The sequence below is a fragment of the Pseudopodoces humilis genome, chromosome 15 (assembly GCF_049639895.1).
Source record: "Pseudopodoces humilis isolate 2021_Gansu_Grassland_sample_001 chromosome 15, ASM4963989v1, whole genome shotgun sequence".
Lineage (NCBI taxonomy): Eukaryota > Metazoa > Chordata > Aves > Passeriformes > Paridae > Pseudopodoces > Pseudopodoces humilis.
Genome location: NC_142214.1, coordinates 16753607 through 16774147, shown reverse-complemented (window position 1 = coordinate 16774147; position 20541 = coordinate 16753607). Strand labels below are relative to the sequence as shown.

General features: G+C 55.5%; 3 protein-coding genes across 9 annotated transcripts in view; 2 read left to right on the top strand and 1 right to left on the bottom strand.

Annotated features, from left to right (window-relative positions):
• The first annotated feature begins 40 nt into the window (after positions 1 to 40).
• TAF7L (TATA-box binding protein associated factor 7 like) lies at positions 41 to 5701 on the top strand. 2 transcript variants are annotated; one of them, XM_005527432.3, is made up of 11 exons: positions 41 to 250; positions 1198 to 1276; positions 1442 to 1575; positions 1922 to 2048; positions 2247 to 2305; positions 3308 to 3380; positions 3783 to 3899; positions 4001 to 4189; positions 4291 to 4403; positions 4682 to 4741; positions 5284 to 5701. In XM_005527432.3, exons 1-11 carry the CDS (start codon positions 185 to 187, stop codon positions 5326 to 5328), a joined length of 1062 nt encoding a protein of 353 aa, XP_005527489.1. In that variant the 5' UTR covers positions 41 to 184; the 3' UTR covers positions 5329 to 5701. The 2 variants fall into 2 exon arrangements, with proteins under 2 accessions (XP_005527489.1, XP_087918635.1); XM_088062509.1 differs by having other exon boundaries at positions 53 to 250; positions 1089 to 1276.
• An 85-nt stretch (positions 5702 to 5786) lies between these two features.
• Positions 5787 to 9739, top strand: LOC102110652 (uncharacterized). 2 transcript variants are annotated; one of them, XM_088062508.1, is made up of 6 exons: positions 5787 to 6277; positions 6911 to 7072; positions 7277 to 7465; positions 7542 to 7718; positions 7848 to 7989; positions 8367 to 9739. In XM_088062508.1, exons 1-6 carry the CDS (start codon positions 6182 to 6184, stop codon positions 9617 to 9619), a joined length of 2019 nt encoding a protein of 672 aa, XP_087918634.1. In that variant the 5' UTR covers positions 5787 to 6181; the 3' UTR covers positions 9620 to 9739. The 2 variants fall into 2 exon arrangements, with proteins under 2 accessions (XP_087918634.1, XP_005527571.2); XM_005527514.2 differs by having other exon boundaries at positions 6893 to 7072.
• A 957-nt stretch (positions 9740 to 10696) lies between these two features.
• DRP2 (dystrophin related protein 2) overlaps positions 10697 to 20541 on the bottom strand; it is a 28890-nt gene continuing 19045 nt past the window's right edge. The window contains exons 12-24 of one of the 5 annotated variants that reach the window (XM_088062632.1): positions 18726 to 18927; positions 18465 to 18550; positions 17643 to 17800; positions 17342 to 17508; positions 16921 to 17032; positions 16423 to 16559; positions 16122 to 16187; positions 15340 to 15405; positions 14919 to 15062; positions 14049 to 14286; positions 13792 to 13912; positions 13557 to 13643; positions 10697 to 13423 (exon numbers count right to left, since the gene is read on the bottom strand). In XM_088062632.1, the coding sequence (XP_087918758.1) occupies positions 13278 to 13423; positions 13557 to 13643; positions 13792 to 13912; positions 14049 to 14286; positions 14919 to 15062; positions 15340 to 15405; positions 16122 to 16187; positions 16423 to 16559; positions 16921 to 17032; positions 17342 to 17508; positions 17643 to 17800; positions 18465 to 18550; positions 18726 to 18927 (1730 nt within the window). In that variant the 3' untranslated portion in view covers positions 10697 to 13277. Of the gene's footprint in view, positions 13644 to 13791; positions 13913 to 14048; positions 14287 to 14918; positions 15063 to 15339; positions 15406 to 16121; positions 16188 to 16418; positions 16560 to 16920; positions 17033 to 17341; positions 17509 to 17642; positions 17801 to 18464; positions 18551 to 18725; positions 18928 to 20541 lie in introns of those variants that run through there. The other 4 variants (XM_088062635.1, XM_088062633.1, XM_088062634.1 and 1 more) reach the window with 4 other exon arrangements.

Here is a 20541-nt window from a genome sequence, read left to right as displayed (position 1 = left end):
CGGAAGGGGCGGGGCGCCAGGCTCGGCTTCCGCGGGGCGGACGGGGCCGGGAGCGGGGCCGGGCCTGAGGCCGGGCCTGTGGGAGGCTGAGGCACTGGCAGCCGTCCCGGGCCGGGGTCTCCGTGCAGGAGCCTTCCCGAGGGCGAGGTGACCGCGTATTTCTGGCAGGGCTGGAGGAGGCGGCATGAGCAAGGGCAAGGACGATGCTCCGCACGAACTCGAGAGCCAGTTCGTGCTGCGGCTGCCGCCGGTAAGAGCTCGGCCCGTCCCCTCGCGGCCCCATCGGGTGACACCGAGCTCAGCCCGGCTTGCCGGCCAGCAGCGGCTGCCGGAGGCGTTTGAACAAGGCAGTGGGGAAGCTGCGGGTCTGGGATGAGATGTGGAAGCAGGCTGGGTGCTCTGGGGCCTGGGTAGCCTGTTCCCAACATTTTGAATGGATTTTCCACGGCCTTCCCTAGAGAGGTGCTCCTGCCACTCAGAGTAGGAGGCTCAGAGACAACCTAGAGGGTTTGGGAGGACCTTTCTGTAAGCGTACAGCTTTAACAAGTACTGGCTGTTTAGTTGCAGTGGCTATAAGTGCCCTTGTTGCTGTTTGTTAGGTGCTTAAAGCTAAGACTCTCTTCTGGTGCCCAGAAAACTGGGATGACAGGATGATAAACTAAAGCACAAGTTCCACCTCACCATGAGGAAGAACTTTCCATTGAGAGTGGCAGAGCACTGAAACAACTGGCCAGGGAGGTTGTGGAATGTCCCTCTCTGGAGACATCCCAAACCCAGCCAGATGTGTACGTGTATCACCTGCTTCGGGTGACCCTGACTTGGCAGGGGGTTTGGGCTGGATGATCTCTTCTTCCAACCCCCATTATTCTGGGATTCTCTGAGACTGTGTCCTGCTGAGACCACAAGGGCTTGGTGAGGGGAGCTCTAACCCCACGGTGCTGTGGGGCTCTGGCAGGTGTCTCTGTCAGGGACCTCACACCTCTGTCACAGCTGTGTCATGCCAGGGGTATGGAGAGCACTGGGAATAGCAGAGCCATGAGGTTAACTTGGTGTTGAGAGGAGGGTGCAGCTCACCGTGGGTCTTGCAGTTGTTGTCTAGCATGTGGATGGCAGGTGTTTAAAGCTGGGAAGGTTGGGCAGAAGCCTTTGGTAATTCTTGGAGGAAGCATATCCGCTCCTGAAGAATTCCCTTCTCAGGAATATGCCTCGACTGTGCGGCGAGCAGTCCAGTCCGGGAATGTCAACCTGAAGGACAGGCTCACCATTGAGCTGCATGGTGAGTGAGCAGGACCAGGGCATCTGGTCCAGGCACCTCTGCCTGTCCACAGGTGAAGCTGTGCCACTTGCATGTGTTGTCCTGTGGAGTTCCTGCTGCCCAGGGCTGTACTGCCCAGGGTGGCTGTTGAGCCCCAGCACTGACTTGTCCCCTGGGTGTCCCCAGCGGACGGGCGCCATGGGATTGTCCGTGTGGACCGGGTGCCACTGGCAGCCAAGCTGGTGGATCTGCCCTGCATCATTGAGAGCTTAAAAACCATTGACAAGAAAACCTTCTACAAGACAGCAGATATTTGCCAGGTATGAGCTGTCCTTCTTGCCTGCACCAACAGCTTCGTTCATTGGTCCCCTCTCCAGGAAAACCCTTGTACACTTTTGCAACTGGACACCCATTATAACATACCCAATTCCTGTATCTCACAGTATTAGCAGTTTAAAATTCCCCATTCCACTTGGTGTTTAGAAACCTCATTCCTGAAGTGTGAAATGTGATTGTCCTTGTGACAGCTTAACTGCTGCTGTATCCAGCTGAGCCGGGGGTGCAACTGTGTTTCCCACACCCTGTTCCCCTGAATCCCTTTGGCTCACAACATGCAGCGGGCAGTCACTGTTCCTTCACATCCTTGTGTGCATGTGGGGATTCCAGATGCTTGTTTGCACTGTGGATGGTGATCTCTACCCACCTTTGGAAGAGCAAACTGTGACCACTGACCCCAAGGCAAACAAGAAGAAGGACAAGGACAGGGAGAAGAAATTCATATGGAACCATGGCAGTGAGTAGAGGCTGTGCCAAGCCCCTCCACCCCAATACTCCACATCTGAGCAGGGTGCTCACAGCTGCCAGGTACTGGTGGTGCTGCTGCTCCTTTCCACGGCTCTCTCTGTTGCAGAAGGGATCTTCTCCCTTCTGACACATGTTTGTCTCACTGGGCCATCTGTCTGACACATGAAATCTGTTTCCTCTATCACAGTCACTCTTCCCCTGAAAAATGTACGGAAGCGGCGATTCCGGAAGACGGCTAAGAAGAAGGTGAGTTGCTTCTCACCCAGAGGCAGATGAAATACCCACGGGCTAGGAGGGCAGAGACATTAGAGCTGTCATGGTGATTTGTCCAGAAGTTATGTGTTTTTGTAACATTTGTTCACTTTTCCTTGCCTGAGATGAGGATGATGGTTGGATAGTAGATTTAAACACTTCTTTGGGTGCTTCCTCTGTATTCTATACTCCTGAGGGGAAAATCCTCTGTGCAGAGTACTGCTGGACCTCATTCCTGTGGCTGCCTTGACACACCACATGTCTTCCAGCTCATAGAGAAGAAAGGAAGAAAGACTCACATGGAAATGAGGCTTCACTCATTCCTGCTTTCCCAGCTTAAATCTTCTCTTTATGCATGGCCCATTCCCTTCCCCAAATAGTACCACTGTCATTTCAGCCGGGGGAGTGACAACAGATGGAGCACAGAGACTGTCTCTGTGCATATGCACAAGCCAGGCAAGGTGCTGGGGAGATGCAGCACCCTGAGGCTGGGAAGACTTGTTCTTCTCTCCTTTGCAGTTTCTGAGAACAGGGTTGAGTGTGATTTTGCATGACATTTGGGAAACAAATTACTTGAGACATTCTTGTAGCCCACAGGAGAGATTTGATATCACTGCAGTAAAAATCCTGACTAATTTAAAAGTGAAAAATGAAGCTTTCTTTTGAGTAGGATGGAAGGAGTTGAGTTGAGTTGAGTTGACCGTCAACACCTCAAGGACTTTTTGCATAAACACAGGAAGTCTTAAAAAATATGTAGTATAAGCAGAAAAGTTAGGGCACTCAACCTACCAAGGTACAAAAAAGATGGATTGTTTTTGGGGGGGCACATAAATTACTTCACAGTTAAATATGAGCAAATTCTGAGCAGAAAGCAGAAGATAAGAAAGCCTTGAAACAGTACTCTATCCAGAGGCAGAGGATTGTAGTTGGCCAGCACCAGAAGCATGCACCAGGCATTTAAGAGTGTCTCTGTTCTCTTTCCTCTCTCTGGCCCAGTATATCGAGTCTCCTGATGTGGAAAAAGAAGTGAAGCGTCTCCTGAGCACTGATGCTGAGGCTGTCAGTGTCCGTATCCTTTTAGTGGGAAAAAAAGCTCAAGAGTAGGACAGGACAGGACCTGTGTGGGACCTGGGGGTTCTGGAAAGAACAAGTTGAGCTTTGCGTGGATGTGGAATACTGGGAGATAAACACACAAGAGGCACTGAAGTTTTGGAGCTTCATCTTTGCCTTGTTCAAAGCTTATTGTTTCCTCAAGGTGACCTTCTTGTGGACTGTGCAGTTGTACTGAGAAGGAACTGAAATAGTAGAGAAGTCATCAGAGAAGAGGTCTGGGATATTTCATCCTGGGTTTCCATAGGTACAAGGCCAGACTAGTTGGAGTGGCAGTCATCTGCCATTTTTAGCCTCTTCCATTACAACTGCATCTTCCAAGTTCCTCTTTTTCCCTTGACTCACCTGTTCCTGCTGTCAGGCTGGGAAGTCATTGCTGAAGATGAAACAAAAGAAGTGGACAACCATGGTTCACTCACCAGCCTGGACATCTCCTCCCCGGGGATGTCAGTGCATAAGCAAGGCCATGGCTCCTCAGGTGCAGTGGGGAAGGCTGTTTTATTTCTAGTTGTGGTTCCTGGCAGGCAAAGGGCATTGGCAGGTCATGAGCTGTGTTTTAACTCTTTTACCCCCACCTAGAACATGATGAACTGCGGGAGATATTTAATGATATCAGCAGCAGCAGTGAGGATGAAGATGAGAGGGATCATCATGATGATGAGGACCTGAACATCATGGACACCGAGGAAGACTTGGAGAGACAACTGCAGGACAAGCTGAATGAGTCTGATGGGCAGCAGCAGGAGAATGAGGGGTCCAACCAGATCGGTGAGTGGCCAGCAGAGCATGGCAGAATTGTTGGGATGCCCGGCAGGCTGTGCTTCCGAGCTCTGCTGCTGCTCTGGGTCTGAGCTCACTCTCCCTTCCAGCCATGGGCATCCAGAAGCAGATTGACAACCTGAAAAGTAAACTCCAGGAAACTCAAGACAGGAGGAAGCGCCAGGAAGATCTCATCATGAAAGTGGAGAACCTTGCCCTCAAGGTGAGAGCTATCCTGGGGTCTCTTCAAACCTACTTAACACTGGATCACCATCAGATCCAGCAGGCTGATTTGGAGATGCCAGGAGCCTTTGCCTGCTGGGTTAAAAATTGCTGTGGTGTGGCCATACACACTCCAGCATTTCCCTGTGAAGGCAAAGTAATCTTTGACACTGGAGGAGATAAGGGGGTGCTTGTCACTGCACCAGTTGACACATTGTAGCAGCACCCATTCTGTTGAGAACACACTGTTCACTGTGGTCTCCCTGTTTGTATCTGCAGACCCGTCTCCAGGCCGTGCTGGACGAGTTCAAGCAGCAGGAAGAGCGGGAGAAGCAGCAGGTGAGGAGTGGAATGGGAGGTACTGGGGCACAACACGGTTCTAGGCTTGGCCTGACAGAGTTCCTGGAGTCTTCTACCACAGCAGCTGCTGTGAGCTCCAGTGCTACAGGTCACGTGGGGTTGTGTTTCATCTGTAGTTGCATGGAGCTTCCCAAGGCAGAAGGAGATACAAGGAGTAGGGTTGGCTGCAGCATTCTTTCTGGAGGATCCAAAACATGTCCAGTTAGCAGCCCAGAGCTGCCAGGATTGCTGCCTGGGGTAAAACACCATACACAAACCTGTACAAGGAAGGCAGTGGCTGCAGGGTTGTGGCAGATTTCCTGCCTGGGCAGCTCTGTTCCAGCCAGGTACCAAGGCAGGAGGTTCTCACTCTCAGATCCCTGTGGGCAGTGCCAGTTCTGTCCCAGAGGAGCCCAAGCACAGCTCCAGGCAACACACAGCCAGCCACTGGTGTGGGTGGAAGATGTGCAAGAACACAAAAAGGCCAGGGCTGCCTCGGGTCCCACATGTGCCTTATGTAATGTCTCCCTCCCTCTTCCCAGATGGCATCCCTGCAGGAGCAGCTGGAGTCCCTCATGGAGAAGTGAGGAGTGGGCCTGGGTCTTCATGAGTAGAGCTGGAAGTGGTGGTCAGCTGCCACGCTGAAGTATTTGATTTTTTGGTGCTTTAGTTGCACACTTCTGCTGCCACATGTGCTGCTGGGCAGTGGTAGAGGGTCCATGTCCAAAGCTGATTTCACATCCACTGTGCTGGGTTTGGCTGGTGGAGCTAAAGAATTGGACTATGTCTGTGAGAGCAGCCAAAACATCAGATTTACTGTAAATAGCCAGTACTGGCCTCCCTGGGACAGCATGGTGCTGGTTTCTGCATCTTACTGACTCTTGAGCTTGATGGGCTGTGGCCTGGTGTTTGAGGAATGCTTATATCTGCAAACCAAACTCAGTAAAGTTTCCTTTTCAACTCTGGTCTATTCCTTTGTGGTCTTCCAACCACACAGCCCCTGGCAGGGAGCCATGCCTGGGCATCTTTGGTGGGTCATCGCTGGGCTCCTTCCCCCAAGTGCTCTTCATCGAGCTGGGTCAAAAGTGCTGTCACTCGGTGGGAGGAACGAGGCTCTCCTGATCAGGGAGTTCCTATAATTCCCCATAGACTCTGCAGGCAAATCCCAGATTAACCTGACACAGTGGGAAGAGGATTAGGAGGGTGGTTACAGAATGCAACAGAGGACACGGGGGCTTCAGCAAGTGTGTGCTAGGAGGGGACGCTCCTCTCACAACCCAAGGGCAGGGGAAGAAGGCTCTGCCCCAGCACAGAAAGGAAAAGGTCAGCAGGAGCCCTGGAAGACAATGTGTATGTCCAGATAGTCAAGAGACACCTAAAGAAGACATGGAGCTGTAGAAGGGTCAGAGTGTTCTGGGTGCGTGTGATCTGTGGGCAGCCATGGAGGAAACCTACCTGCTGAATGTGGAAGGGGTCAAAAAGAAGATTCTGCATGGAGGCCGAGGGGAGCTGCCGAAGTTGCAGGATGGGAGCAAGGTAAATTGTCTGGGTTGTTCCTGCAGAGCCCTGGGAGTGGGAGCAGGTCTGACATCCCTGCCCATTATGGTTCACAAGCCCAGCTCCAGGTCTGGGGAAGAGTGAGGGCCCTCACAACAGGGGTGCAGAGGGGCTGGTTTGGGCACAAGCAGACACATTTCTCACAGGGACAGCTGGCAGTGCCTCACCTTGCGCTGTGCCTGTGACACCTCCTCCCCCTGGCACCTTTGGAGCTCAGCAGCCCTGGCAGGTTGCTGAAATCTGCCTTTCCTGCCACGTGCAAAGCAGGAATGAGATGTGCCAATGGGCTGTTCCTGGGATATTTCCCAGCCTCTGATCACCATGGGTTCCACCAGTCCTGGTGCACACTGTGAGAGCACTCTGTGCACTGGGTTAGAAAGGGGGACCCACAGGGAGAAGCGAGCTATAGCATGGATGGATGTTAAGACATTTGACCATCTGCTTGCTGTCTCAAGTGGGCAAGAGGCACAATCTCCTGCTGTGGAGGGAGAGCTGTCAGTCAGCTCAGCACAGTGCTGGGAGCAGGCTTGACTCCACAGCTGAGGTCATTGTGGCTGCCATGGAGATCTCACCACTGGGCTCTCTCTGGGGCAGTTCACCTTCCACTTCCAGACGCTGAAGGATGACTTTGAGCGGACGGTGATCGATGACAGCCGGGAAGCTGGCATGCCCATGGAGATCATCATGGGCAAGATGTTCAAGCTGGAGATCTGGGAGACGCTGCTCAGCTCCATGAGGATTGGGGAGGTGGCTGAGTTCTGGTGCGACACCATTGTGAGTGAGGGGCCCATAGATGCCCACTTCCCTCCTTCCTGCAGAGCCAGGACACAGGACCTGTGTCATCTGCATCCCAGAGATGCTCTGGCCTTGTCTGGTGCAAACTCAGGGTGTGACTTGGCCTCAGCACCAGGGGTCTGCCCCAGACAGGGGGGTGCAGATGGCCCCCCAGGGCTGAGCGGGGCACTCCCCTCTTTGCAGCACACAGGCATGTATGCCCTGGTCTCCAGGGGCATGCGGAGGATCGCAGAGGGACGGGACCCCCTGGAAGGGCAGAAGCACCGCTGTGGCATGGGCAACATGTTTGACTACCACAGCACGGGCTACGATGACCTGGACGAGCTGCAGCGGACGCCACAGCCTCTCATCTTCATCATGGAGCTGTTCCGGGTAAGGGGGATGGTGGGGATGGCTGCCAGAGCAGGAACAGCTGGGACAGGCCGCTCAGCTCCTCCTGCTTGGGCAGGTGGAGGACCCTTCAGCGTACAAACGTGACACCTGGGCCATGAGCAAGGAGGAGAAGCTGGCAGCAGTGCCTGTACTGCACAGCGAGGGCAACCGCCTCGTCCTGCGCAGGGAGTTTGCACAGGCGGCGGCCAAGTACCAGGAGGCTGTCATCTGCCTCAGGAACCTCCAGGCCAAGGTGAGCAGGACCAACACCTCCCCATCCCTGCCTGCCTTGTGAGGTCACACCTCAAAGCACTTCCCTGTGTGCCTTGGGTGCCTGGGAGGGGATGGACACAGCCATGAGCCAGGGTTGCTCACGGGGCAGGAGAAGCCGTGGGAGGATGACTGGCTGAAGCTGGAGAACCTGGTCACGCCGCTGGTGCTCAACTACTGCCAGTGCCAGCTGGAGCTCGGCGAGTACTACGAGGTGCTGGAGCACACCACGGAGCTTCTCCAGAAGCACAATGGTACCTGTGCCCTGCATCCCCCCTCCTGCTGTGCCCACAGCTCCCAGGGACTCCATCCTCTGAATCCCCCATCCGTGACAATGCTCATCCTGTGTCCCCCTGCCTGTGATAGCATCCGTGTCATCTGGATCCCTGTGTCCCAGTTTGCCCTGCCCATGATAGTGCTCATGTCACTGGTTACCCCTGCCCACAATGTCCCCCCACTCACCACACCATCCTTCCCCTTTCCACGATGATCCCTGCACTCCCTGTGCCCTGCTGCCCGTGACCACCCCACACCCCACAGCTTCACGTCCCCTGGTCCCCAGGGTCTCCAGCCCCTGTGGCTGGTGGCCCTGAGCTGCAGGACCCCCAGTGAGGGCTCTGTTTCCTGGCAGACAATGCCAAGGCCTATTTCAAGCGGGCAAAGGCCCACGCTGCTGTCTGGAACGAGAGGGAGGCACGGGAGGACTTCCAGCGCGTGGCTCACCTCGACCCCTCCATGGCGGCCGCGGTGAAGAAGGAGCTGAAGCAGCTGGGCGAGAGGATGAGGAAGAAGCACGTGGAGGATCGAAAGCGCTACCAGGGCCTCTTCCAGTCATCCCAGGGTCTGAAGGCCCGTGAGGGGTGGGAGAGCAGGGAGGTGGGTGATGGGGCTCCTCAGGGTGAGGCTGGGGTCCAGGAGACCCCTGGGCAGGGGGAGCAGGGGGCTGAGACTGAAGTAACAGAACAACCCAGGGCTCCTCAGGCAGAACAAGGGACCCCCAGGGCTGGGGGTGAAGGGGCAGCACCAGGAGGAGCAGAAGCCCGGGGAGAGCCTGTGGGAGAAGAGGTGGAAAGGAGGGACTGGACAGCAGTGGGGGAAGAAGCAAACCTGGGCACCTGTGGGGTAAAGCCAGAGAGTCTGGGAACAGAGGAGGAAGATGAGAAAGAGGAGGAGAGGGAAGAGAAGAAAGAGGAAGAAAAAAAGGAAGAAAAGGAAGAAAAAGAAGAGGAAAAGGTGGAGAGGGGGGCAGAGGAAGAAGATGGAAAACTGGAGAAGGACGAGGAGGTAGACATGGAAGAAAAGGAAGACAAAGGGGAGAGGGAGAAGAGGGTGGAGAGGGGAGTAGAGGAAGAAGGTAAGAAATTAAAAGAGGATGAAGAAGTAGAGAAGGAAGAAGAAAAGGAAGAAAAAGAGGAGAGGGAGGAGGAGGCAGTAGTGAAAGGGAGAGTGAAGAAGGACAAAGAGTGTCTACCAGCAAAAATAGAAAAGCCTGAAGCAGGGCACTGGGGGACAATAGGGGAAACAAAGGCAGCAGGGTTAGTGCAGGGGTTGGAGCAGGGAGCCAGTGGAGCAGAGGGAGCTGGCACAGGGAGTGAGACCCAGGCTCAGCCAAAGACAGCCCCACATCTGGGGCCTCCCAGCAAAGGGCTGGAGAATGAAACATCTGGGGAGGCTCTGGAAGAGGTGAGCTGCAGGAAGCAGGGAGCAGGCAGTGGACAAGAAAATGCTGGGGAAGCCAACATCCCCACAGAAAGCTTCACCCCTGGGGAAGGTGAGGAGCTGGGTGGAGGAGAAAAAACACCCCCGTCCCCCCTAGCAGCCAGAGCAGGGGATGCTGCACCCCTGGAGCAGCGCAGCAAAGAGCAGGGCTGTGAGCAGCCCTGAGCAGGCCACTTAACCCTGCTTGGGGGAACAGCTGCCAGGCCACTGATAGAGGCACAGTACAGGCAGCAGGGCTCCTGTACCCTGGGAGGGAGCCCCGGGGCTGGGGACTGGCCTGGCAGTGACGGGGGAACAATGCTGTCCTCACCCTGACACCACTGTGCAGCCCTGCCCTGGCTCCAGCGCCTTTCAGCTGGGCGCCACCGAGCTTTCCTGGCTGAGAAATAAAAGCTCTTCCCTGGCACCGGAGGCTGGATCTGTTCCTGAACGTGCCCAGCTTCCCTGATCACACTGCACACCTCCTGCAGCCTGTGGCACAGGCATGGGGCACTTTGTGCTGCTCTTGACAGGGGTGGTGAAGGAGGCTGCATTTCACCCCTCTTAAGCTCCTGAATCTTTCTGGCACAAGTGTCCCCAGACTTCCCCGCAGTGGCACCGTGTCAGGGTTTTCCCAGCAGTGCCAGCCCTTCCAGGCAGGGGTGAGAACAGGTCCAGCCCAAAAATTGTCTGTCCTGGGCAGGCTTCACCATCAGCCAAGTCTGGGCAGTGGTGAGAGCCCCAGAGCCCCTGGCCTTACCCTGAACTATTGTTCATCTGAATTATTGTGCCACAAAGGCACAGCGAACACGGGCAGCACCTGAGGCACCCAGATACCTCTGGGCACTGAAAACTTCATGGAGCTCCAGAGAGAAGGGAGGGAAAGGACTGCCCTGCCTGCCCAGCATCCCACTGCTCTCTACCTCCTGCCTGGGGCTGAAGGGTTTCCTACAGCCAAAATTCCTGGGTGACAAAGAGGGACTGTCCCCACACAGCCCCTGTCCCACCCCTCAGGCAGCCACATGGCCTGAACAGACCTTGTGGGAAGAGGATGAAGAGGGTGGCTGGGGGACACAACCTGTGTCTGGGGATCCTGGGGCTCTGCTCACAGCTGCTGTTCTGCCTCAAGTGGCGTGGACAGCCAGGGTGACACAGTGACAGTGTCCCAGCAGCCCTGCAGGAGCAGTGCCAGGATGGCACAGCAACAGGAGCTGACTCAGCCGAGACGCACAGATAGAGGAGGCCAGAGCACTTTTTCAGCTCTCAGTATAAATACAAATTTATTCTCTTTCCAGAGCAGAGATGCCACAAAGCAGTGAGGACAGCAGCACCACAGTACATGGTTACCAGAGCATTAGCCACCCTGCTCCCCTCCCTGACACACCCTGGCTCCCAAACACAGCCCAAGCACCCAACCTGGCCATCTCTGCTCCCCACACCTGCCACTGGGGCCAGCAGCTCTGTCCTCATCCTGCCCTTTTTCTTCCTCCAGTGCCCCCCAAGGCTGGATACTCCTGACCACACCCTCAGGCCAAGCCTCACTCTGCTGCTCCCCAGGCTCCATCCCGTGTCCCTGGGATAACAGAGGGGTCCAGCTGGGTCTCACAGGCTGGCCTGTGGTCCCTCTCACCCGCAGCCTGACACAGCATGCCCAAAGCCACCCTAATGCCACCACACTGCCATCCTGCCACTCACCTGGCCAGGGCAGGGGACAGCAAGGACAGCCACCCACACTGCTGCCAGCAGACACTGGAGCACTACATGCTCAATAGTCCGGGCTGTAAGGCTCACACCACTTTGTCCTTGGTGTGGGAACTGCTCCTCACCTCTGCCAACACCCCAGAGCCAAGCCCACAGCCCTGGGCTGACACCCTGCCCTGGTCACAACCTCCCCAGAGAGTTCAGTATGATGTCCCATCCCAGCCAGCAACAACAGCCCTGGCTCTGTCCTTGCAAGCCCTGTTTAAATCGGATGTTTCACCTCAGTGTGCAGCCCTACCCTGTCCCGAGGGCTCAAGCCTCTCATCTCTCCACACCCTGTGTCTCCAGAGCACCAGGGCCATCTCAGCCCCAGCTCTGGATTACCCTGCAGCACCTGACTCTGCCTCTTTCTCGACATAACAGCACCAGACAGCCAGCCCGAGGGACCCCTGGGGACCTGGAGCCACCAGCCCCAAGCTGCCCTGCCAGCTGGCAGAACAGCCTCCCTGCACTGCCCCATGGGACCCCTCCCAACCAGGGCCTCCAGCCCCCCACTCAACTCAAAGGTGGGGACAGCAGCAGGGCAGCTGCTCCCTGGGGGCAGCAAGGAGGGGTCCTGCCTGTCCTGCTGCCCACCCACACTGCCATGCACTTGCACCAGACCAAGGTGGCCCCAGGGCTGGAGTGTGGCTGGAGAAACCCCTGAGGCTCCCCAGGGATGGAGCTGGGTCTGTGCAGGACAGGCTCTCTGTGCCATGGCAAAGGCACAGATTCCCAGGAAACCAGTCAGGATGAAGTACCTGCTGTGGGTCCAGCCCTCACTGAGCTCCCTCACAGCAGCCCTGCAAGGCAACACCAGCAACAGGGAAGGTGCTGGCTCCCCTGGGAGCAGAAGTTGGGCTGGTCTGAAAGTGAAGGGCAGCTACACTTAAGGTATTAGAGTTTAATAGAGTGAGTCCATGAGAGTGTTTAAGTACAGTATATATATATAATATATAGAAATATATGCAAATTAAACAATAAGGCTCTGTTATAAAGACCCTCTCAATATAAGGCTACTAGCTGGGCTGAAGCTCTAACATGGACTCAATCCCTACTCCATAAACCTCACAGACTCTCTCCTGGTGGTATGTGCCTGGCTGGCTGCAGAGCCTTGGGTGGCAGAGTTCAAACCATAAGGCTGGCAGCTGGTTACTGCTATAAAGAGTTATTTTAAAAGTTGTGTGGCTCCAGGAGTGTTTTGATGCCCACAGACCTGGAGGCTCCTGGGCACAAATGAAGAGTGGGATGCTGAGCTCTGCATCCCCCAAGGGCTACAGGCAAAGGCAGCAGCCCACGGGTGCCAGGGGAGACAGGCAGTTTTCATGGCTTCAGCTCTTTCTTCTGAACCATCCCACCCAGGCTCAGCCACTGTGTGACCAAACCAGCCTGCTGGGGAGCCCACAGTCCCACTCCTGCATGACCTATGTTCCCCTGAGATCTTCTGGAGCTGGCAAGCATCCTGCACCACCAGCTCGGAGGGAGTCTGTGTGAGGGCTGCTGCAGCACAGGGAGCATGGCAGGGAGAGAGGGGGAGGAAAGCAGCCAGGTAGCTGGTTAGGAAAAGCCTCTGGCTCACAGGAGGTGTTAGATAAGGGAGGTCATACCTGAAAGAGAAATAGACAGGTCAGGAAAGCAGGACCCAGAGCCACCTGGTTAGAAAGGGGCTGCTGCAGAGCCAGAAGGATCCTGCTCAGGGATGGCAGAAAGTGGGCAAGAGTCTGCATGGGCAGACCACCACCTCATGTTAGTGCTGGCACCAAGCAATGTCTCCCTCTGGCAGCCTGGGCAAGAGACCGAGTGCTGCTCCTGCACTGGAGCACAGAGGGAAAGAGCAGAATGACCAACACCAAAACCTCGCTGAGTGGGGTGCCACTCGCACACACATCCCCCAGTCTCCATCCCTGCTGGGAAGAGCCATCCATGAGCAGCCAGGAGAGCTTGCACCATTGCTTCCATCTCACCAGGCTACTGGGGCCTCAACCTCTCCTGCAGAGGGGTCTGGACAGGGATGAAGCCAGGAGGTGGCTCAAAGCTGTTGCTGCAGGTGGTGCTGACAGGTCTGTCCATCCTCATGGTGGGAGCCCCATGGAGTGCAGGGTCCTCAGCAGGGCAGGAGGCTGCCTTGCAGCTCATCACAGGGATCTGTTTGGTCTGTGCTCTTGGCAGCTCTGATCTCCTCTCCTTGCAGGTGTGAAGCCTCCTCCTCCTCCTCCTCCGTTCCCAGGCCACGCTCCTGTCCCAGCAGCACTGCAGCAGCAAAGCTCTTGGCTGAAGCACTGTGGGTCATCAGCTGTCGCAGGGAAGCTGGGACCAGGGCAGGGCTCTGTGGGGAAAACCTCACCTGAGGGAGCAGTAAGAGAGGAGGATTTCACTCAAGTACCTCGAGAGTTGGGGAAGGCGCTCCGCAGCTTCTCCATTATGTCTTCCAGGCACATGCTGACTTCCTGGGTTTTGGCTTCCACCTCGTCTGCAGCAGGAAGGAGGGCAGGTGGGTATGAAAAGTGGACATCCACCCGACTGCCTGCATCTCTTCAGGACAGCAGGGAGCAGGCAGCTTCCTGCAGCATGGAAACAAGGGAGCGGGGCCAGGGGCTCAGCCCAAGCCCAAACCTCACCTGCAGTTTCAGTGTCAGGAGTGTTGTGCTCTCTCTCCTTTGCCTGGCTGCCTTCTGACTGATGTGGAGATGAAGCCAAGGACGAGGCTGCTGAACCATTGCCTTCTGACTCTGCTGGAGGCTGAAGTGAGAAGAGTTGTTGTGAGAAGGCTGTCGTGATCCTCTGTCCTTGGCTTCCCCTGCTCTGCCCATGCCCTTAGTGCCATTGTCACAGCTCTGCTGTGGTAAAACCCACCCCATCCTTGCTCTGAGCCAACCTGCAGCAGTAGCTCCCTCAGCCTGTGCAGCTGTGACTCCAGCTGCTTGTTGTGGTCCTCCAGGATCTGCATCCGTGTCTCCAGGCGGCTCTTGTGCTGCCGGAGGATTCGTGCTTCTGCCAGGAGCTCGTCGTTACGCGGGTCTTGCACTGATTCAGGAGAGCCTGTAGCCAAGGTTGGAGACTCCACTGCCTCATCATGCTGCCATTTCAAACGTCTCAGCTCTCCCTGGAGGATCCTGCAGGACAGCCCAGGTCAGCATCCCCTCAATCCCTCCTAGAGACTGACCCAGGAGCTGCACACTGGGGCTGGCCCACGACTCAGACAAAGCTTTGCTGTTTGTGAAGCTTAGGGGCCAGGATGCTGCACTGCAGAGGGGCCTGGCTGTGGTTCTACCCCACACAGGGGGTGCACAGGTATGCAACCACTTCCCAAGAGGCTGAAAACAAGGGCAGGGAAAGCATCACCTCCTCCTGAGCTGGTGTGCCCTGCCTAGAGCCTCACCCTGTGTGGTCCAGAGCAGCAATACCACTGTGCATGAGGGGCTCAGGGACAAGAAAGACAGAGTGCCCTGGGCTCACCTCAACCTGTTTGGGGTTCAGGAGGGAACAGGTTCTGTGGATGTAGGAAGGAATATATTTTTATATTTTGAATATAAAGTCATCTCCTTTCCTTGGAGAGCCCACCCTCACTGAGTTTTAGTGCTCAGCTTGCTTAGACACCCTCCAAAACTGCCCTCTCAGCATCTGCAACCCCCACCTCCAGGCCCAGCAGCATCCCCTGGCACCACTCTGAGCTCTACAAGGCTTCTCCAGTCCCTTCCTCCCTCTCAGGTATAACCCCCAGTTTCAGAATTGTCCATGTTTCTACCTGTTTTCATCCTCTAAGTGGGCCAGGACTCTTTCCAGCTCTCCCTTGTCATCCATGTTGAGGCTTCCTGGAACCTGCTGGCTGCCCCCAGGCTCTCTGTCGGTGATGGGGCTGGAATGGCGCAGCAGGTACTGGTCCTCATCCCTGTTGCAGCAGGTGGAGAAACACCTTAATTAGGAAAATCATGGGATTTGTGTGCCCTTGGGGAAGGACAGCATGGAGGGAGGCAGTTTCATAGCAGAGCTCCTGGCAGCTCCAGGTCTAGAGCTCAGAAAGGGCTCAGCATCCCTGGTAGCTGGGGGTGCCCAAGAGCCTCTCACTCAATGGGAAGGAAAGCATTTCTGTACCCTGGCTAGGCATGGATAGAGCCCCAGGAGCCCTGACTCATCAGGAGGTGAGGAGAAGGGAAAGGAGAACTCACAGGCTGTCATCAGGGGACAGGCTATCACTGAAGAAGGAACAATTCTGGCTTTCCATCTCTGCAAGCCTGGGAGGAAGAGGTAAAGGTTGAGATATTGTCAGAGACACCCTAAATGTCTGCTCAGTGCATCCTACTTGCAGCAGCCCCTGCAAGAGTCCTCTCTGTCAGGGTCTCCCACCTGGCCTGCACCAGTCTGTCCCTCTGTACAACCTCTAGAGAGTTTTGCCTTTTTAAAAACCAAAATACACTGCTGCTCTGGCTGTAAGTCAGAATCTCTAGAATAAAGAGCTGCTGCTGTGCAATCAGCTCATCCTCCTCTCTCACAAGCAAAGGAAAGCAGTGTAAGAATTCCAGCTCCTGCCTAGGACCTGAGCTACAAGTACAGGCTCCCTGTACCCCTTGGGTCCCCACAGCAAGGACAGAGGCACTACAAACCACAAGGCAGCAGCAGTGGGAAGCTGGCAAACAGCTCCAGTGAGGACACAGAGCACAACAAGACACAGAGGGATGTGCCTGCTGAGGATCCATCCAGCAGCTCACACTGGGAAGAGCAGGACAGCACATGGAGGCTGCTACACCACCGAGACATCTGCTGTCAAATGCATGGTCCTTGCTGCCAATTTACACAGCATCAGCCATATTCCAGGCAGGTTTGCTTGCCTCTGCAGCATGCTGGGGCGGGTGGGGAGGTCTGTGACCATATATCTGCCCCAAAGCCCACCCCACACCCATCAGGGTCATGCTCTGTGCCCAGTCAGGGCAGCAGAGCCCAGTGGTGGTACCTGCTGGCAAAGTGCTCGATCCGGGAGTGTGTGTCGGCGTGTGGTAACATCGGGGAGGAGGCTGGGCTGCAAGAGATGCACTCTGGTCAGCAGGGCTTGGGAGAGACTGATCTCACCTGGCTGAGAAGAGCCAGGGATGGGTTGGACAGAGACTGAAATCTCCATTCCTTCAAGAACAAGGTGCCATATCACCCCCAGAGCCCTCCCCCAGGAGCCCTGTACAAGCTGAGATGCTCTTTCCATCCACAGAACCCACGTCTCATTCTGGGCCAAAAGATAACCCAGGGCACAGCCAACTCACGTCTCAGAGAAGTCAGCCTCGAGCACAGACTGGACGGGCAGGTAACCCCTCTGTGGGTGCTTGCTGAAGTACTGCTTGGAGCGAAACTTGTTCTTCAGTGTCGTGGCAAAGTCCCTCATGTTCTCACTGGATGTGGTCTGCAGAGACACAAATATGACAAAGGTGCCTGTTTAATGAAAAGTGGGGGACCAGCACCCACAGTAAGATATCCCCTCAGGCTGGGCATGAGCTCCACAGGCAAGAGGCAGATAAAACTGAGGAAGCAAGGAGGGCACACAGCAGCTCTGTAAGCTTCTCATGGGGCCAAGCTGGGCACTGAGCATCCTGCTCACCACGAGAGCCCCAGAATAGCAGGGACACAGGCAGCCTCCAGCATGCAGAGGGTACAAAACTACACAAGGGATCCACTTGTGGGGCTGTACCAGCCTAAGCATCACAAGGCTGCTGCCATCAGTGGGCCCTGCTCTGAGCCAGGGCCCTCCCAGCCCAGCTCCATACCGGGGTGTAGTACTCCATGATGGGGTAGTGCAGCTTGTTGCCCTTGCTGGCTCGCCCGGTGAGGAAGCAGGTCTGGCAGATATCCACATTGAACTGCTTCAGGCTCCGATACCTGGAGAGGTCAAGAGGCCATAGGGAAGCACTGGAGGTCAGTAAAACATGTTTAAAGCCCAAGAAGAGGTCAGTGGGAAGGGACAGAGGTGCCCTGTGTTGCTCTAACACCGCAGTGAACCCACAGTGTTGATGGCTGAAGTCCCCAGAAGAGCACTCTGCTCCCTTCCCCTTAGCTGTCACCTGCCCTGCCCAGCCTGAAACTGCTGGCTGCAGAGCTCCAGGCTCCCCCAAGAGCACAGAGCAAACTGGGCTCTCTCCTGCAGGACACACTTCCCTTGGGGCCAGGGTCCCATACCAGAACCCTTACCTGAATCCCTTGATGGGGCACTGCCGGCACACGGAGCACTTGGTCTGGTGCTTCACCTGCTCGGCCATGGTCACCCGGTGCAGCACCGCCAGCCACACCATGGACTGTGGCTCCAGGTTGGCCCACTCCAGGAACTGGGATGCCTCAATGGCAGACTTCCCATTGCTCTGGAGAGGGGAGAGGAAGGGGCTGCTCAGAGCTGGCTCCCAGCCGTGGCGGGGTGCAGGTCCCCTGCCACCTCGGGAGCCTGTCCCCAGCACAGCTGCTGCAGACGGGGCGAGGGCCGTGGCCCCGCACTCACGAAGCGGAAGCAGCTGCGGATGCTGGGCTCCACGTTGCTGCCCCCAAAAGCTGCCACCTCCCCCAGCTGTCGTGGGACCTGGATGGCCTCGTGGAGCAGGACGCCGAGGTGCCGCTGGTCACACAGTCCCCCGGCGTTCGCCACTTGGCTGAAGAGATCTGCGGGCACGGCAGACACAGCTGACACCCAGCACCAGGCAGGCACTGGGAGCAGAGCGTGGGCCACACCAGGGACCCACTGGCCACCTCTGGCAGAGAGCTCCAGTAAGAGGAGAAACCTGAGCTATGATTAAATAACTTTCACCAATATCCTTTCAGTTCCTAATAACCAGTTTAGCATCTTCTTCGGACAGGGGTTACATACAGCATTTGTTAAACAGCCCTAGCTAGCTTGTCCTCTGTGAATCAGCCCGATCCCTTTATTTAACCCCTTGGTACTCCCTATGCTACACAACATTCCATGGTTAAAATGCAGTGAGGAAAACAACTTGCCTGAAACCTGCTTCCCCCCCAGCCATGCACCCCTTGGTATGCTCCTTCGGGAAAGCATTGGATAACTTTCCTGCGTGCCTTCTCTGCACTGTTCCTTACAGTGCCATGCAAGCAAGATCACTGCAGCACCTGTCAGTCTACAAAAACGCCTCCTAATCTTGGTGGCGTAGGCCTAGGGAGGGAGGGAGAGGTGATGATGCAAGCAGCTTAGTCACTGCAGGAAAGCTTTTTCTTTGTTCTCACTGGGCAAGGATGGTCTAAGCCAGGAAACAAAACTACTCCTGTTTTCCCAAGGTGAATTCCCACCAGGTTCTAGGTTCAAGGGACTCACACTGGAACTTCTCCTTGACCTCTGTCCCGCACAGACACGCGATGCCCGTCTTGAAGGAGAGAGCTCTCATCTTCCCGCTGCGGCCACTGCAGGACAAGACATTGCACAGGTTGGCAAATGTTCCAGAGTGGGTTTTCTTGGCAGGGGGATCATCAAGGCAAGCACACACCAGGCAGCCTCCCCTCAGCTGGAAGAGCAGCAGGGAGGTTTCCTCCCAAGCACAGCAGCCCCAGGGCTCAGGGGACACCGAGGGACAGGTACCTGTCAAAGACGTTCAGCAGCCAGTTGAGGCTCATGTCCACGCAGAGGGGCACGTTCACCAGGATGCCCCGCTCCTCCTCCAGCCGCTCGTAGAGGGCGGTCAGGCAGTGGATGACCTCCACCACGTCCATCGCCCGGTCACCGGGCTGCAGGTCGTGCTCATTAAAGATTTCCAAAGCCGTGGCCAGGGTGACCATGTCCACTGCACAGAAAGCACAGGCAGAGGGATCAGAGGGAAAGAGGGGAGATGAGAGAGGTGAGAACCAAGAGGAGAGAGATGCAGTCCTGCCCTAATCTGGGGCAGTGTTAGTCCCACCATGCTGGGAAAGATGTTAGTAGGATGGGTATAGCTCCTAGAATTTCTCTCCTGCCTGTAAACTTCTCCCAAAATACCACATCTCTACCTTGACCCACCATTTTCCATGACCTTCCTTCCTCATTGCTGTGTCCAGCCATGGCCATGAAAATGCTAGCCATGGGAGGCTCTGTGCAGAGCCCAGTGCTGGCCTCCTTGCACATGCCAGGCCTTGTGGGGCTGGTGAGGGGGCACAGACCCACACAGGCTCTACAAGCAACTGCCCAGAGATGGATCAGTCCCATTTCCAGCTCTGCATGGGTGAGAGAGTTAAGACACAAACCCAAAACAGGGGTAGGACAGCATGAGCTGCCCCGGCTGCTCTGCTTTCAGATTTCTACAGCTGCAGGTTGTACGTTCTATTGTGTCAGCAACCAGCAATATTTCTTTCCTGAAAGTCTTTCCATCTTTGAGACCATTTAAATTCACTGTACCTAGGGGATTGTGTGCCTTTTCCACACTGTAACTTCACTCTGAAAAAATCCTCCCTTCTCCTGTCAAAGCTGCTACACTTGCACTGGGAAGCCCCAGTTCCTGTGCCAGGGAGTATCGCTCCTGCCCACCCTCGTGTCCACACTGCCCACGACTGCATATGGCTCTGATCTATCCCTCACTGCCTCTTTCCTACACAGCCACTCTACCAAACTTCTCATTATGGGAAAGCTGCCTTGGCAACCTCCTTGCCCTTTCCTCAAGTATATCTTGAGTAAAGAGCACTTATTCAAGTCATTTCTGGGGTGGAAAAAAAGCGACAGTGCAGCATGTGAGATGCTAGAGATACACAACCAAAGATGCAAAAGCAGAACACATGAGGGCTCTCCTCTTTGTCCTTGTTTCCTCTCCACACCTTGCCTGCTGCTGCATGGACACCTTAACAGGGTGGCAAAAGCCAACTACTGCTTTCTTCCATTTGCATTACATCACCTCTGAATGTGCCTGGGTACTGGACAGCCTGATCACCACAGTGTTATGGAAATGCTCCACAGCCAGGGTTTGACTTCCTTGAGAACCCAACCTCCTCTTACCCTGACTCATTGCCTTCCAGCCCTTTCACAGGATGCCAAGGAGCACAGGTCTGCCTGGGACCCCACTGCTGCCTGGCTGTACCTCCTCCCCTCCATGAACAATTACTTCAGGAGGAAGATTTCCCTCAGCCTGCTGCTGCTTAATTTTGACAGAGCTTTAGGTGAGAGGCTTTGTCTAAAGCTCTGAGCAGCCAAGGATGCTGCATCTATCAGATTCCCATCTGCCTGCTTGCCAGTTCCACCAGAAACTCCTCAGCAGTTTCCAGGAAGCAGCTACCTCTTTGAGAGATGCTTGAACTCCTGTTGTATTAAATTCACCCAGCTATTAATCCTCCAGTTTTCACCAAGAGTGCAGAAGTCAGGTTTATTGGCTCCCTCCCTCCCCTTTAAGCAGTGAATCCCTCTCTGTCCCTGCCAGTGAAGCTGGTTTCATCTC